Source organism: Patagioenas fasciata, chromosome 1 (assembly GCF_037038585.1).
Source record: "Patagioenas fasciata isolate bPatFas1 chromosome 1, bPatFas1.hap1, whole genome shotgun sequence".
NCBI classification, from domain to species: Eukaryota; Metazoa; Chordata; class Aves; order Columbiformes; family Columbidae; genus Patagioenas; species Patagioenas fasciata.
In genome coordinates, this window is record NC_092520.1 from 182,356,398 (window position 1) to 182,372,375 (window position 15,978).

Sequence of the window (15,978 nt, forward strand, 5' to 3'; positions counted from 1 at the left end):
TAAAATAAACTTTGTGTAACATGCATTTACCCAGGTAATAAATATACACACATACACTCCCCTGTAGGCATAAGTGGATCTTTGCCTTACACTTGTGTATGTTGTGCTAAAATGAATATTTTCACCCATCCATTTTTTATCAAATACTGTTGTCTCACAAATTGTCTCAATGAAACTGTAGTATTACTCTTTCTGTTTTTTCTACATGAAAACGTAAAATTTGAATTCTAAATCAAAAATACTTCATCATAGCAAGCATGGAAAAGTAACATTTTTATTTGATGATTCTGTGACCAGTGACGTTTCTTTTTAACTTTGAGATGATTTCAGATTCTTTTGTGTGTTTATGTGTATATAAATATTTAAAACATAATGAATGAATATGTGGAGAGAATTGGGAAGGAGAAGAAATATCTTCCAGAAGCTGTTTTCTAAAGCGGAATACTATGGTAAATTGCAGTATGTGATCACTTTTTCTAATAGACACTAATAATAATGTCTGTTTTAATGTGGATTTCCTTTAAGGATTGGTGACCTTCCAATAAAAATTCAGTCTTTGTTCCTTTCTTATTAGGTCTGTAAGTACTGCTTAACTGTGATCTGCCTTCAGAGGTATGATCTGTGAGTAAACCTGAGTGATGCATTTAATGATGTTTGGAACTTTTCCAAACTAGTGTGAAATTGCTTGGAAACATAAAGTGCATTAACACTTGTTGTCTCTCGACTCACTACCTGGCTTTTGCTAGACTGCCAGGAATAATAAAGACTGTGAAATTCCACGGGATCGGTGTCTGACAGAAGTCTCAATGTATGTCCATACCTTTAGATAGCAACACAGGCCAAAACTGCAGCAGTGAAGACTTGTACCTTTCTTGGCGTGCCACAGGAGAGATGGAGACCCTTAATGAAACTGTACTGATATTCAAAACTTGAGTTTGAAGGTAGATGAACGGTCTTAATTGGACTGTTCACTATCCTGAGCAAATGATTTCGGCAATTCTTGACATAGGAAGATCAATTGAATTCTCTTTTGCTTTCTATACAGCAAGTAAATAAGCACTTCTTATATGTGATTTTGCTTTTTTAAAAAAAGTTCTTAGTTTGTCACTTGTGATGTTAAAGGTAATGACGCCTGTGGATAGATAGGTGTAATAAAAAGTACTTGGAAGTCCTATGAAACAGTTGGAGAAAAGCAGTCTGTTAGGACTACCTTGAGCTCATTGGAGTTTTCATTCAGAGGTGTTACCAAATAAGGATACCTGTAATAATGAAGGTAGAGTGTATTCTTCTCTGTAAACCTACACAATTGTGATTTTTAAGATGTAGTTTCATCAGCCTGAGCAAGAAAGGCACCTTATACAACTCTTGGATAAGTCAGATGGTATCAGGAATTATTTTGTGGTTGTTTTTCTGACAAGAAACTTTTGAGTGAGCACAGGGTTCATCACTGTAAGGAGCTTCCAGTATTGTTCATGTGGGAAGCTCAGGTTCTTTTTGAAACTTTGCAATGAGATAGAATAATCAACTGTAACAAAACCTAAATTTGTTACTTGAGAATTCACAGTAGAGTACTGTTTTGTTACAGGTGATTTCTTGATACCATCTATATAGTGAAAATAACTCAAAATGGTGATGAGTATGCTTTCCTGTGAGTAGACTCTTGACAAGTTTAAAGGAAAGGTGGTGGAGTTCAGGTTGCATTTTCAAGCTCAGATCTGGCTTTTCCCTCCAGCATGGTTAATAGTTTCTGTTACCTTTTGTGTGCTGCTGTTGGTTTTAAGGAAACCTTCTCTCACAACACCTGTCTTCCATCCTTGGCCATGTTTTTCTAGCTTTGTTTTAGCTATCTTGGAAGTTATTGCTGAGTAAGGGCTGTGAAAGCAAGATCAACAGAAATTGAAACTGCTTTCTTCCCATCTATCTGCTACTTCCAAAATGACATCTAATGCATTATCCTTCTATGAATATAGGAAGAGATTTTGTGCAAAATACAATTACCGTTAAAATAATTTCAGTTGTCATAAAATCCTTTTCCCACCATTTTCAGAAAATATATAATTTCCATTTGCATGAGGTTTGTAAGAGGTTAGTGCAGGTGTTTGACCCAAACTTAGAAAATACTGTTACTCAAAGTCAAAAGGAGCTTGAGGATAGTGTTTTTGACACTGTAGATTTCATTTAGTGTTTTTTTTTAAAAAAAAAAAAGTATGCCTCAGGCAAAATGTACTTTTAAGTGGTTGTTGTTTTCTTTCTTTTTTTTGTTTTCGAATAAATGGCTGTATAGTTTATATGAAAGCTGAAATTACTTTTATGGAAACCCTTTTTTTAATATCAAAAGAACATGTCGTATCACTAAAGTATTTAATGCTGAAAATGAAAGAATAGCGTGCAGTATGAAAGAACAGTATTTTTTTATTAAGTGTGTGTACATGGTTCTATGCAATATTCTGTAGTGCATTTTTCCATTTAAGTAAATCCATAAAATTATAGACAACCCTATATGTTATGTGATTTTTGTTAGACATGCCCTTCAGTTTGCAGGGATTCAGTATTCAGAAGCTGAGAAATAAGACTGCCAGGTGAAAGAAAAAGTAAAGGTAGTCTGTAATCGGACAATTGCAGGCTATTTCTTCCTTTGCTGGATTCAGCCTGTTCTTTGGCTCAATATACTTAATACTCTGGTTTTGCTGCCACGTTGAATCTTTGCATCTTAAATGTGCTTCTTGCAGTTGCTACTACCCCTGAGCTTTTCATTTGAGTTCAGTCTTACTCCATCAGTTTTGCCCATCATTTTTTCTGTTTTCTTTCTTTTCCACCTCTGTCAAGGTCTTGTGGTTAAGCTCCTGCATCTCTGGTGTTTAAGTCCAGCTATTTGGGCATGTTTAGGATGGTATTAAGAAAAGTAAAGATGATCTTCCTAGTCTCTTTAGCATCAGAGAAATTATGGCAGGTCCTGCTGTGTTGCCATAGCACTGACTGAAGTATGCTCATTCATCTTGTGGGAATGTTGCATGTGCAGTGTAGCAATGGGATAGGAACTTCAAATTATTAGTGTATGCTGAGCACAGATCTAGTTCATGGGGAAAAAAATAAATAAAATGCAACCATTAGCAAAGATTTATTGAGTAAATGCAAACATTTTTTTCCCCAGATCTGTGACGTGGCTAGATTTGAAAGGATTGCTTGTGTGGAAAGCATGTTCTTGATCTTGCTGACCCACTGTCAAATAACTGCTCTTTGGTGGAAAGCGAAGTGCTTCCAAGTGGCTAGATAAAGAGGGGTGAGTGTTTTTGTTGTGGTGGTGTTGTTTGTTTTTTGGGTTTTTTAAATTATTATTTTTTAACTATTCTTGGAAATGGCTGAGCCTTTTTTGCTGACTTTGGTGTGTAGTGCTATGCCTTCCAGCTGCAGAAGTATGCATGTGATTAAGGATCCTCAGCAGCAGAAGGCAAGGTCATGAGTTTATGCTGATTTGATTTAATTGCCTGAACCATGTGCACCATGACAATAGTACCTAATCCCTAATTAATTCCTGTTATTTGTAAATCTCAATTACACTCAGTTTAGTCACAAACTACTTAGAAGAAACACGTAAGTGCTGAATTGTACATTTTTTGAGAGAATATTGTGTACAGAATTTTTAATATTTCTTTGTATTATGTTAACCACTACAGTATTTCAGTGTTTTATCAGCAGGATATGGAACCACATGCTTTAGCCCCTGGTGTGCATGTGTGTTCTCCCTGTGGGGGTGGTTGTGGTACAGTGCTGCTTCTGTTGGGAGTTTCATCATATACATGCACACATGAAACAGCAGCACAGTGCACATTGCCTTCTATAGAAATACTGTGTTGGAAAGCAAAATAGGGTGGTTTTAATTTCTGTGAATATACATTTCGTCATCTTGTATCAGTATTTAGAAGGTTCTATTCATCCTATCTTTTGTATAAATTAAGCTGTTTTTCCTGGGGGAGTTAACCATGGCTCCAACAAGCATTCCTTCTTATGGCCGTCATGGACCCAGACATGGACTTCTGTAAAGATTAGGTCTGAGATTGTCTTGCATAATTCAGAACATCTTTGGAAAGCAGTTTTATGAGTGGCAGCCTTACTGAGGAGCTGCCCTGCAAATTGCCTTAGTCTAGTGTGTAGGGAAACTACGTGGCTTTGTCCTGACTGCTTTTGCATTTTCAAGAGCTGGCAGAGACGTGAGTAGCCTAGTTTGTCCTCTGGCAAAGCGGAAAGGGCTTTTCTCACAAACTTGAGGAAATGTCACTGAAGAACTGGTAGGGACACAAGCATAGCTTCAAATTACAGGTTAGATTGACCAGCTGTGAAATATATACTTGTGCTTTTTCTGATTTGTTTTTTTTCCTGCCCTTGCTAACTAGCAAGTTGAGCTTCATCTAGTTCTTGGTCTGTGAGCTGAATTTGCCTAAGCACTGGACCATCTTGGTTGTTGGCGATCAGTACTGATAGTATAGAGCTGTCATTTCTCTCTACTTTGGTATGTAATTTTGTGTGGAGTAGGTTAACTTCACAGCTGCTGGCAGTTACTGAAAACGCTTGATTTAAATTGACTTACGGGGGGAGTCTGCTGAGGTAGTTTCTCATTGCTGCTTGCTGGGTTTGAACCCTTAATGTAAGTTCAGGAAACGTCCTAAACTTCTGCCACCTATCTTAGTGGAACAAAGTGTTATATGGTTGACAGTGCAAAAGGATGAGAAATGAAATTTACTTTCTGTAGATAATTACCTATCAGTGCCAGTAATGTAACCGTAGTTCAGTACCAAACTCAAATTTGTCATGTCTAAAAGCTGCTAACTGCTGTGCAAGCTTGTGATTCTGATGAGCAAATCAGCCCTCACATGTGTGATGTATCTGGGAGCAGGAGGGTGTTAGAAGTGTTTCACAAATTTTCATGCCTTGTGTTGTCTAAAGTTACCTACTATTGAAGACTTAAAATAGTCCACTCTTGGTGGTTGTTTTTGGGATGGGCTTTGGAATTTTGCTGAAGACTATGATAGCTTTATTAGTTGAATTAGCACGACATTTTCAAGTTGATTTTTTTTTACTGCTTGTTTTCCAGTGCTAATGGTTCTTCTGTAAGCTACATTATTGTTTGTTACTAGGTAAAAACCAATGAGAACTGATTACTTTAAGAAGGAAAGGAACACAAAGGCTGGTAAATCAGAAGGGCAGCTGCAGGACTGGGATTCTGAGGTGACGGGATGCTTGGCCCATGCACAAGTTTCCCAGTACAGAGATAGAAGGGGATGTTCCTTAATGGATACCTGTTGGTGATACAAACTTTGTTAATGTCTTCAGTTTTTCATATGCATAAATCTGTTGGGGTTTGGGTTTCTTTTGGCTTTGATAACTTACTTAAGAGCACTAAATCAGCATCATGCTGTTGTTAGAAGTATTAACAGCAAGTACAAGTTCAGTGATGTGTGTTGCCCTTCTTTCAAATTGGTAGTGTGTCTGGTTTAGTTCTGTGTTGTACTGAAGCTTTTTGGATAGTGATTTTTCTAAGTAGAGCTAGAATATGGTAATTCACCCTTACACATATGAATAAAATGGTGAATAAAGTATTCTTTAGTTACTGTTAGTAATTGTAGTATACTAAAACTTGTGGATCAGCGTAACTAGTCAATGCATGCATGCATGAAATGGTACTACTGACGTTGTTTCACTATCTTATTACACTGTCCAGTACACTGAAGTGGTTTAAATGCTGGAGTTCAATCTGATTTGTAGGAACATTTCAACATACCATGTTTATAGGAGACATGATGTCCCCTACAGTTTATAGAATATTCTCAAATATGTAAGGTCTTATAAAATTGTTTTCTCTGTGTTTTGCAGGTGGTTTTTTGTTAAACTTCAGTGAGGAATGCTGCTTATTCCCTTGACTTGATTGACTTAACATGAAAAGGTCTGTATGGCAGGTCTTAAGCCAGTTTATGATTATAAGCTTTATACAGGAAGGAGATCACCTTGTGTGTTCTATATCTCCCTTGAAACTCTTGGCTCTTCAAATGGTCAGGCAGGGTGCTAGGTGATAATAGCTGCATCTGAGCCATGGCAGCTGTTCCTCAAGCTGTATTTGCACATTTTCATTGAGTTCTGCATTGCCTTCCTTACTTGGGAGGCGGGTACGGTGTTGTCCTGTATATTTCTGCAAATGCTGACTGGACAAGAATGGTGAGTGTCCACAGCTGCTATTTAGTCTGTTACTGTTGAGGTGGCCACAGAAATGAAAGCACTGAATCTAGCAGGGGAGTAGCTGTAGCCAGAGCATTTGAAACAGAAGTGTGTTTGTCAGTGTCTTGTTGCTGGGCTGTGGAAGAAGAAATCTTGAGGAGGATATCCGCTGCGTTGTTTTGTTTTCTTCATTTATTATGGGAAGAGGAGAGTTGGAGGAAGGCAGTGTACTGTTTAAGATAGTATAATTTTAGCCATTTGCTTTGACAGTTTTCTCCTGTCACTTTACATTGCATTTTTGTGGACTTGGCAAGTAATTTAGGTACTGCTATGTCCTTGAAGGGGGTTAGTTTAACAAGCAAGTCTTAGCTATTCTAGTACCTTGCTAGTGCCAAAAGGGGCAATCCTGTTTTATGTCTTCCCTCCCACATTCTGTCAGTTGCAATTTCTTTGGCACATGTGTGGCTCTCAACTGAGTCTGCTCACTATCACCACTGGTGAGAAACAGAGCTGCTGCTTTTGGTGGCAGCAAACTGCTAGATTAGATTATGACTCTTGGGAAATTGCATCCTTAGAGGGTCTGGGAAGAGTCTTTAAATCAGCGGTGTCTCCTTGCCTGAATAGCACTGATTCTTTCCAGGATCTACACAAATAGGCTTAAACCACCTATAGAAAAAGGATTCTACTGGTTTCTTTCTTTCTCTTCATCTTTGTTGGTTCTATAGCATTCCATTTGGGAATGCACACAAGGTGCAATTTGAGTATACAAAGAGTAAAGATCTTCTTTAAAAGCTCTCTTTTGAGTGTGTCTTTTGGTTCTGCTCTCAGTGATGTTCTGGGCCATGAAATTTTACTAGACAAAGGAGCAAATCCAGGATAAGTGCTTCTAGATCCTCAGTTTAGCTCCCATTTATTGGAGGACAAACAACAGTACTGAATTGTCACTTAAACAAGTCTGCCTTCCAGGCTTTTCAGACAAGTGAAAAGTTTTTCCAAATGAAAAGAACTGTGAAGGTTCTCGATGTACATTTGCAAATACCCAATAGTGTCTTTTTTTTTCTTCTTCCTTTGAAGAATGCATTGTGCTAGACTGCTTAAAAACGTGCTTGCAGAGGGAAGAGTCTTAAAACTTTTTCCAAGGTTTCTTAAAGGCTGTGAAAATGCATAGAGAATAGAGTCCAACTTACTGTTGCCCAAAAATTTGATGAGAGTAAAGGTTGTTTTGGTAGCTTTATTAAGCAAATAATTTCTGTAAACTGAAAGTATGACTTTCTTGTTTCACCTTTGAAACTGATTTTTTCTTGAGTTAGTAAAGAAATCAAAACATAGCTAATAGAATACCACAAATCCCTTTTAAAAGAAAATATTTTAATAGAAACATAGCAAAGTCACTCCTATCAATATTGATATACGGTGTATCTAAGAAGTTGAAAAGTTACTTACAAATGTTTCCTGAGTTAAGCCTGCTAAGGGAACAAGAATAAGCCACTTTTGGACATGGTTTTGCACATGTTTACCGGAGATTTTGTTGCATGTGTTCCTCATTTCCATCCCACTTTTCCAATTGTACAAGTGTACTTCTGTGTTGATACGTCTCTAGACCATTACTGTATTGGAGGAAGAGTGTATTTAGCTATTGCATTTTCTTTACAAGCATTCTTCGTACCCTGTAAATGGTTTGTAGTGTGCCACTTCAAATTACGGATTTTCATCAGATTATTTTTGTGTCTAATTTTAAGGGTTTAATGTAATAGATTTTTGTTCAATAGGTAATTCAGTTACATGATTTTGAACAGTTTTTTCTTTCTGCATGCACAGTGAATTAGTGTTGAAGTGCATCTGTATTTTTAGTTTATGAACTGTATGAAGTAGTTTGTGTTAATAAAAAAGGTAAATAACACTTAAATTGTGATATAGAAGATGGTTTAGTGTGTAAATGGCATTTGTATCAGTCTGTTCTATGGTGTTGAAGTACATCATGAAGCTACATTCCTCAAACAGTAAATGAATCTATTCCCACATTCTACAATTAACTGTGTTAAGCACTTATTTGGTAAATGTCTTTGGCATCTGCCTTCCTTGAAGACAAGAATTGGAATTTCCTTTGATAAATTATCTAGAAACTTAAACATATAACTCCTTTAACTGGAAGGGTGGAGGGGTACTTGTGGTAATGTCCTTGTTCAATCTTTTCACTTTCATATACCAGTGTATTCTTGCTTTTATCTCAAATCTGCAATTAAATAAGGTACTTCTGTTACATAGTGATTCCACTGGAAATTTATACCAGAAAAGTACCATCTTGGCTGTAATTCTATGCTGTCTTCAGGCATTCTTAGAAAGAGTTTTATCTATAGAGTCGGGGGTTGATTTTGTTTTTGTCAGCACTAATGTAATATAATGCTTGTTGCTGTCTTATCAAGTGCCTTGCCTGTGTGGGTCTTGGAGTTTTCTAATATTTCACATGGACAACTGAATGATCACAACTAAAACGTGTTGGTCATGAGTAAGTGGAATCTGGTAGGAGTACTCTTTGGATAAAAACAACATTCTTCAAATACATATTAGCTTGATCAGATGTGATTAGCTATGCATATGATCATAATATGATCTTCATGTGAGCTGATGGAATTTGGTGACTGGGAAAATGACAAAAAAATTATATTGCTTTTTTCACTGTCTCCCTCCTCAGCCAAGACAACAGATTTTTTTTTTAATGGCCTGCAGCTGGAATGATCAAGAAAAACGTCTGAGATATACTTCCAAATTTTATTGACGTTTAGAAGAATCTAAAGGAATACATTGTATTTTGGGACAAATAAGAGTTCTGTTTTCTGTCCTGTCTGTTCCTGCTAAACCACTGTGTTCTCTTTTTTTGGCTTTGTTTTTAATTTTATGAATTTAACAGCAGTCTTCAATGCTATCTCTTGCACTATTCCAGTGCCTGTCATGCCCATTTTGGAGTAGTGGAAAAAATAGTCTTTCCAAAGTTTATTTGTTAAATGGTATATAAATTTTGATGATGCCTTTTATTTATAAATATTTGTCAGTAGTATTAAATTCTTCCATGTTGTGCAAAATGGTGTGCTGTGCGAAGTGAGCTGTGATCACATTAGCACTCGGTATATGTTCAAAAGTAAGTTTGTGAGAAGAGCAATGTAACACCACATCAGTGTTTTCTCTTGCTGCATATCTTGGATTTACTGATATTCTGTCAAAGTTTCTCTTGTTGTAGCTGTGCAAGAATTTCTGGGATGTCTTTGTGCCTAGAAAGAGTACAATGGATAAAAGATTACTTTTTCTGGTGGAAAAAATCTAAAGAGCTTCTCTGGGTTCTATTTTTGCAGTCTGCCTTAGTGAACTCAAGACCTCTGTAACAATAAGCATGAACTCTACAGCTGCTGCTTAAGTTACAATTTGGTATCTAGATGGTGTCCATGTAAAATCTTTTCTATGGATGGGTGCAGAGTGCAGAATTCTTGATCTTGTCTTTAAACTGTCTCAACTGTGATGTGGTCTGGGACTCCTGGGGTTGAGAGAGGTTTGAGCACAGCTTGCGGATCTTTCTGCTGCTGTAAAGCATTGCTGAGGTTTTGTTAAGACGTAGAGCAGAAGGAATGTTTGCATGTTTTATGTATAAATTGTGTATACCTCACATCAGCATGTGATTTAATCTTTTTGTGACCAAAGCCACTTAAGTCCTCTTGCAAATCAGAGTGAAACCAACAGACTTCAATCTGGTATTTTAAGTTCAAGTGTGGTTTTAGTGGTCTTACCTGTCCTAATTTGATGCAGATTTTTCTTGTTTAAGGCGTTAAATTTTAAAGTAGCAATTTGGCTTTTGTTGGGTTTTGTCTTGCATAGCCGGCAAAGGATAATAGGTAGTGGTCTGGTCAGTGGTTTTTCTGCCGGCAGAACTTGCATGCAACTTTGGGCATGTGCTGCAACACAGTCTATTTTAATATTAGTGCTAGTAAATGTTCTACAGTTGATGTCATTTATCCTAGTGACATCTTTTTAAGTCATTTTAAAATAGAATAGGAGCATAGGGGTAAAATTCTCATATAGTTGGGCTTTTGTTTCCTTCTCCCTTTCCTTTCCCCCACCCTTAGGTGATTTGATTCATGCAATAAAGACTTGATCAGAAGAAAAGCTTTGGAAGGCAAAGTCTGTCTCTCCCTCTCTTGGATATCCAGGTGGTGAAGGGTAAATCAACGTAGTTTGTAAGTGAAATAAGAGGAAGTTTAGTTCAGGAGTGTGATTGTGGCACTCTCAGCTTTGTTTTGCTACTGCTTCTAGCAAAGGCATTAAAGAGCAAGGGATTTGAAGCCTCAGTCAGTTCGCTTCAGGCTTGAATGCTTAAGGAAGCAGGTCATCGTAATTTCTGATTTATTCAATCTCTTGTCATGTTTTAATTTATCCATTTAAATAACTAAAATTTTAAAAGCTTTATATAGTTGTGAAGAAAATAGCTGGTCCCTCTAGGGCTGTTGCGTTGGAGCTTTAGGTGCTTCTCTCCTGTGACCACAGGAGTTTGAAATGCAGGAGATTTAGTTCTTGGTGTAGGTACTTTTTATTTCAAGTGTGTGTCGTTCTGTCTGTAGTAGGTAAGCCTCCAAAGAGCATACACTTGTTTCTTATGCGAGATGAAATTCTTTCAACCCGTATGATGTCAGTCACAAGGATTATTCTCTATCCATGTTCTTATTTCATGCTGCTCCTTTGGAGAACAGTTGAAGGTGCATCCTCCCCATTCATGATACTCCAGTGCACCTGTGCTTGTGACCAGTCCCTTGTTTAATGATACAGCTTTCATTTTTGTTGGTTTTTTTCTTCTGATTGTATGACAAAAGCAAGAAGGAAGCAGTTGTAAGCTGCTTTCATTTCTCTCACTTGTCACTACTATGGTCATGCTAGATGTAGAAAGCAGCTAACTCTTCTGGTGCTTGTGTCTTTAGTATCTTTGTTTCAATGACTTGTGAAGGTCAGTTTGCAGCTGTTAGTTACTGCAGTGGTATGTGGCATGGTGGTTTGCATAGAAATTTAGCAGTACATTTAACTTTTAAAAATAAATGAACCACTGGTGGTCTTGAAACACTGCAAAAACTCTGCATTTGGTGAACAAAAAACAATTTTCAAGTTGGAAGTATCAGTTCCTAGACAGCATCAGTGATGCTCATAAATTGCAAGCAGACTGAATGATCTGTATCTAACTGTTAGTGTCATTGGTTTCTACTCTGCAAAGGTATAATGAAATGGACAGCATTGGGAGCGCTGGAGAACACTCATTAGGTCCATACTGGTCATGTTTATTTGCAAATTGCAATCTAAACGAACTATGCAAACTGCTTCTCTGTTTTCCAGACTACATTTTGTAAGAAGATGAAGAACAGAAAACCATGTATTCAAGATGCTGAAGGTCAGAAACATGAAGGTGTGGAAGGTAAAATCTGTGCATGTGAAAATACTCAACTATATTATTCAGGTTCAGGCTGTGAAAGTCAAATTTTACATTTGCTCTCTCAATTAGTATGCTGCTTGTTTTGAAATAAATTGTGTAAATATAACCACTGTCTCAGCATACTGTTTTTCTTTGGCCTGTGGGGTCCTCTTGTATCTTCTGGTTTTCACTTACTGACTTTTAGTAACAGAACAAAAATGGAGAAAGCAATTGTTATTCAGAAAAATAATTTAGAGTAAAATTATTTGAAGAAAAGGTCTTGCATTTTTATATTCTGAAAAAAATATTATAACTTCAATGAAATTGAGAGCATTTTTTATTTAATGTACATGATTAGGTAGATATTTGAGGATGTTCAGATTAAAACAGTTCTAAGAATGGAAAACTCAAATAGAGGTAGATCACGTGTATATGAGATAATACACATAGAATATGCTGGTCTAATTTACTTCATGGGGAGAGAAAGCAAACATTTGAGGAGAAAAAACTTGGGAGAACAATGTCTACATTACTACATTGTCAATAGGAAAAACTGTGTTATTCTTTATTTAAATAGCACTAAAGCTAACTTTCCTTTGTTTTAATGACAAATATTGGTACAGTAGTCGATTAAATATGTTACATTGTGTTTTTCACCTGAAATGCTTTCTTTTAACTACCCTGGCCAGCACCTTGACTGCATTAGACCTGAAAACTTGATTAATTTCCTTTTAACTACAGGAAATTGTATCTTATTGCCTTATTATTCAAATCTAGAAGGACTTTGTCTCAAAAACTGTCAAAAATTTTAAGTGTCAATGTTAATAATACCAGGTGAAGAAAATGAAGAAGGGTGTTCCTGTTCTACTTTATCGTATGACGGTGACACGTGCCCCATCTGTCTGAACTGCCTTCTAGAACAAGAGATCGGTTTTCCTGAGAACTGCAGTCATACCTTCTGCATGACTTGTATTCTTAAGTGGGCTGAGGTAAGACTGAGAACCAAGGTGTGTGTTTATTTTTCAAAAAAAATCTATTACATCTAATAACTACAGATTATTTTTCTTTTTAAGAAAATAAGTTATGCATCTGACTTTGCACAGAGGAGTTTCAATGACCAATTTATAAATACACCATAGGAAACTTTCTCCTTAGTGCATTATTGCTTTGTGTTTTCTTTCACCAGACATCCTGGCTTATTAATGGCTACTAGAGGTTAGAGATCAATAAAAAAATTATTGGCTCTTTGGAAGATCAGACAGTATTGCAGTCTCATTAACTTAATCTTGTTTTCTTATCCCTTGTGTTGTTTGTCATACTGTCAACTCTTAGATCTGGGACCACTAAGTTTTCATGTTAGGCTACAATATGAATCTGATAAAACCTTAGTTTTCTAACTCTAAAGAGGATTCAGCTAAAATGTTTAGTACTATTCTAAAATAAAACTTTTATTTTAGTGATGATTATGGCTGTTATCTGACCTGTCACAATACCTTTCTTGAGAGCTCTGGAACCTTAAAGAAAAATTACTTGTTGAACAAATTCTTGATTATATTGTTCTATTTTGTCTCTTTTTCCTCATGTATGACTTGGAATTATTGCATTAAGTCTTTGGTATCTTTACCTCCCGTCACTTTTTCAATTTTCAGTATAAAACACCAAATTCTAATTGCCTTATACTGTTGGGGGGGTAGGGAGGGTACTCACATTAAATGCTGAGGTTTTTTTGTCCTACTTTGGTGCATATGAATTGATTGCTCATTGTAATAGAGAACACTACTTGGTTTCTTTGTAATAACTTGCTTTTGAAGTAAATAGTGATTTTTTGGTTTCAGTATATCTTTTAGAAGGTTGGTATCACTAATATGTATGTATATTTATATATCATTTCCTTATGTATTATTTTTATTCTTAACCTCTGTGTTATTTTTTACTGAAGGTACACAGTAACATAAATCACTTCTTTCTGAAAATTCTGTATGAACTTCAGAGTATTCAACAAAGGTTATTAATAGATGAAACTTGCATTAGATTCACAAGCCAGATAATAAACCAAGTCTCCTATTGCCAGATTTTCTGTTCTGCAAATGATTAATTGCAGTGCTTTTATTTAGAAGGGAACAGGAAATTCTCATCCACAATTTTATCCTGACTTCCATAGCTGGTTGTTACAATAGCAGATGAATGGCAATAAATAGTGACATGCACAAGCAGCAGTACAGTAGAGGAAGGACTTGCTGCTGGATTTCATTTCAGTTTGCTCACATCGTCTAACACATTTTTAAGTCCAGTAAAGAAAGGGAATTTTTCTTGTTTTAAAGAGACGAATGACATGACATCTTTCTTGTTACGTCAGATTTTTTTTTTTTTTTTTTGGCACGAAGTGCTATCCAAAGAGAATAAAAGCAACTCCTGCTTTTACAAGTTTACAGGTGAGGTAGATATGTTGTCATGAAGATGGTGAGGGCTTGTTTTTACAGCTACATAAGGCTTCTACTTCTTCTTTCCATTAGTGATATCTGATAGGTAAAACCAACCAGCCTTCCTTTTCTGAGGACACTTGACAGTTGGACCTGTGGAGTTAATGAAACCCCATTGCCTAATCTGGTAGTCTTAATTAAAAGTAAAGGAGCTAAAAAAAAAAAAAAAAAACCAACATTGAAAACTGACTGACAGATGTTCAGAGACTTCAACTGTGAGAAGCAGATGAGATTTTATAGTTTGGAATGACAGATATACATTATAAGCATGTGGCCTTCTGAAGCATGCTGATGTCGTGGGTTTTTTTGTGTCCACTATTAATATTTAGTAGGTAAATGTTTTTATTATTTTTGAGAAGTGTTGCATAAGGTTTATCTTTATTTACTGCTTCTTGGTTGATCATAACTAATGAACACTAAGTAATTGACAAGTAGTCATTTCAAGTCACTCCAAGTAATGAAGATGAAAACATGATCTGCCCTTTAAAAAAGGTACTACAAGATTCTGTTTAAAACCAATCTATTTATACCCAATAAAAATTCTTAAAATAGTTTTCTTGTTTAAGTGCCAGAGAATAACAAAATTGAGAATAAGGTGATTGACCAAAACCTTTAAAAAAACCTAATATTCATACTACTTGAAGTATTCTTTTGTGTGTCTGCAGTAATATTTCAAACACCTACAGGCTTTGCCAGCAGTCTGTGTTCAAGTTGGTTATTTCCTCTCTTTCTGCGTTGTATCTAGACTTACAGTGGCAACTGCTTCTTTAAACTGCTGTTTTAAAGTTGTACATAATTGTTCTTCTGAGAGTTTATGGATTTTATATAACTGTGTACATTCTAATGAAAACCAGGGTAGTTCAGGCAGGCAGGAAGAGTTTCTTTACCATTCTGCTCCCTCTTCTGTCTATGGGATATTCTCAACATTGCAACCGAAGTGGAGTGTCCTGTTCCAGCAGGTTTTCTGTCTGCAAGCAGCAGCCATAACACTGAAGATCTTGCTTTTTAAGAAGGAGATACTATAGATAGATAAACGTGCACTTACATGTAATATATGGAAATTGCTTTTAACTGATTATCTTCTGTCTCATTCCATGAAGGGCTAAAAAGGGATAGGAAACTTTTCACAGAACATGTAATATATTGGATCCTGATAGCTAAATCTGTGCATTTAGTTTCAGAATTAAATAGCATTACAGTTGAATCAGTGCTGTATTTTCTTTGTTTGAGGAAAGGTGCCCAGCTCCTAGAAGAAAAATGAGGGGGAGGTTAGAATCCCCACTAAGAAATTAGTCTTCGCATTAACTTTTTTTTTCAGATGTCCCTTAAATTGTTCCACTCTCTTCGGCTATGTTTACCATAGTTAATTGTGGCATCTCAGAGTGTTGCTATGCCCTAAACTCAGTTGCCTACACTTTTAAATTCTCCTGTACTCTTAGACTGTCACCTTGTGTGCCTTTGGCGAGACTAACCGGTGCTCTCCCAAGTATTCCTGGGCAGCACTGGGCAGGCGGACTGTTGGGGACTGTGTCAGTAAGCATTCGAAGTTTAACATTAATATCATTCATCCTGTGCTAGCTGTTAACTGCTTCTGTTAATCCACGTTGTGTAATTTACTAATGGAGACTTGCAGTCTTGAGACTGTATTTCAGTGGGGCTGCATTAGAAGATCATAAAAAGTAAAAGGCACTAAATGTGGAGCTGAGATCATCGGACACACCCTTCAAGGGGAGGTCTGAAGGACAGTGTAAGGGATGAGTTGTTGTCAGTATAACAAATATATGTATGATAACATCCTGCCCACATAATGAAGAGGGAGCTTTGGCTATTGTGTTGTGTGTAGGGGCTAAA

General features: G+C 36.5%; 1 protein-coding gene across 4 annotated transcripts in view; it reads left to right on the forward strand.

Annotated features, from left to right (window-relative positions):
- SCAF11 (SR-related CTD associated factor 11) overlaps positions 1 to 15,978 on the forward strand; it is a 44,394-nt gene that overhangs the window by 3,887 nt on the left and 24,529 nt on the right. For 2 of the 4 annotated variants that reach the window (XM_065838417.2, XM_071802855.1), the window contains exons 2-4: positions 5,869 to 5,938; positions 11,572 to 11,650; positions 12,482 to 12,636. In XM_065838417.2, coding sequence (XP_065694489.2) covers positions 11,590 to 11,650; positions 12,482 to 12,636 — 216 coding nt within the window. In that variant the 5' untranslated portion in view covers positions 5,869 to 5,938; positions 11,572 to 11,589. The remainder of the gene's footprint in view (positions 1 to 5,868; positions 5,939 to 11,571; positions 11,651 to 12,481; positions 12,637 to 15,978) is intronic. The other 2 variants (XM_065838435.2, XM_065838426.2) reach the window with 1 other exon arrangement.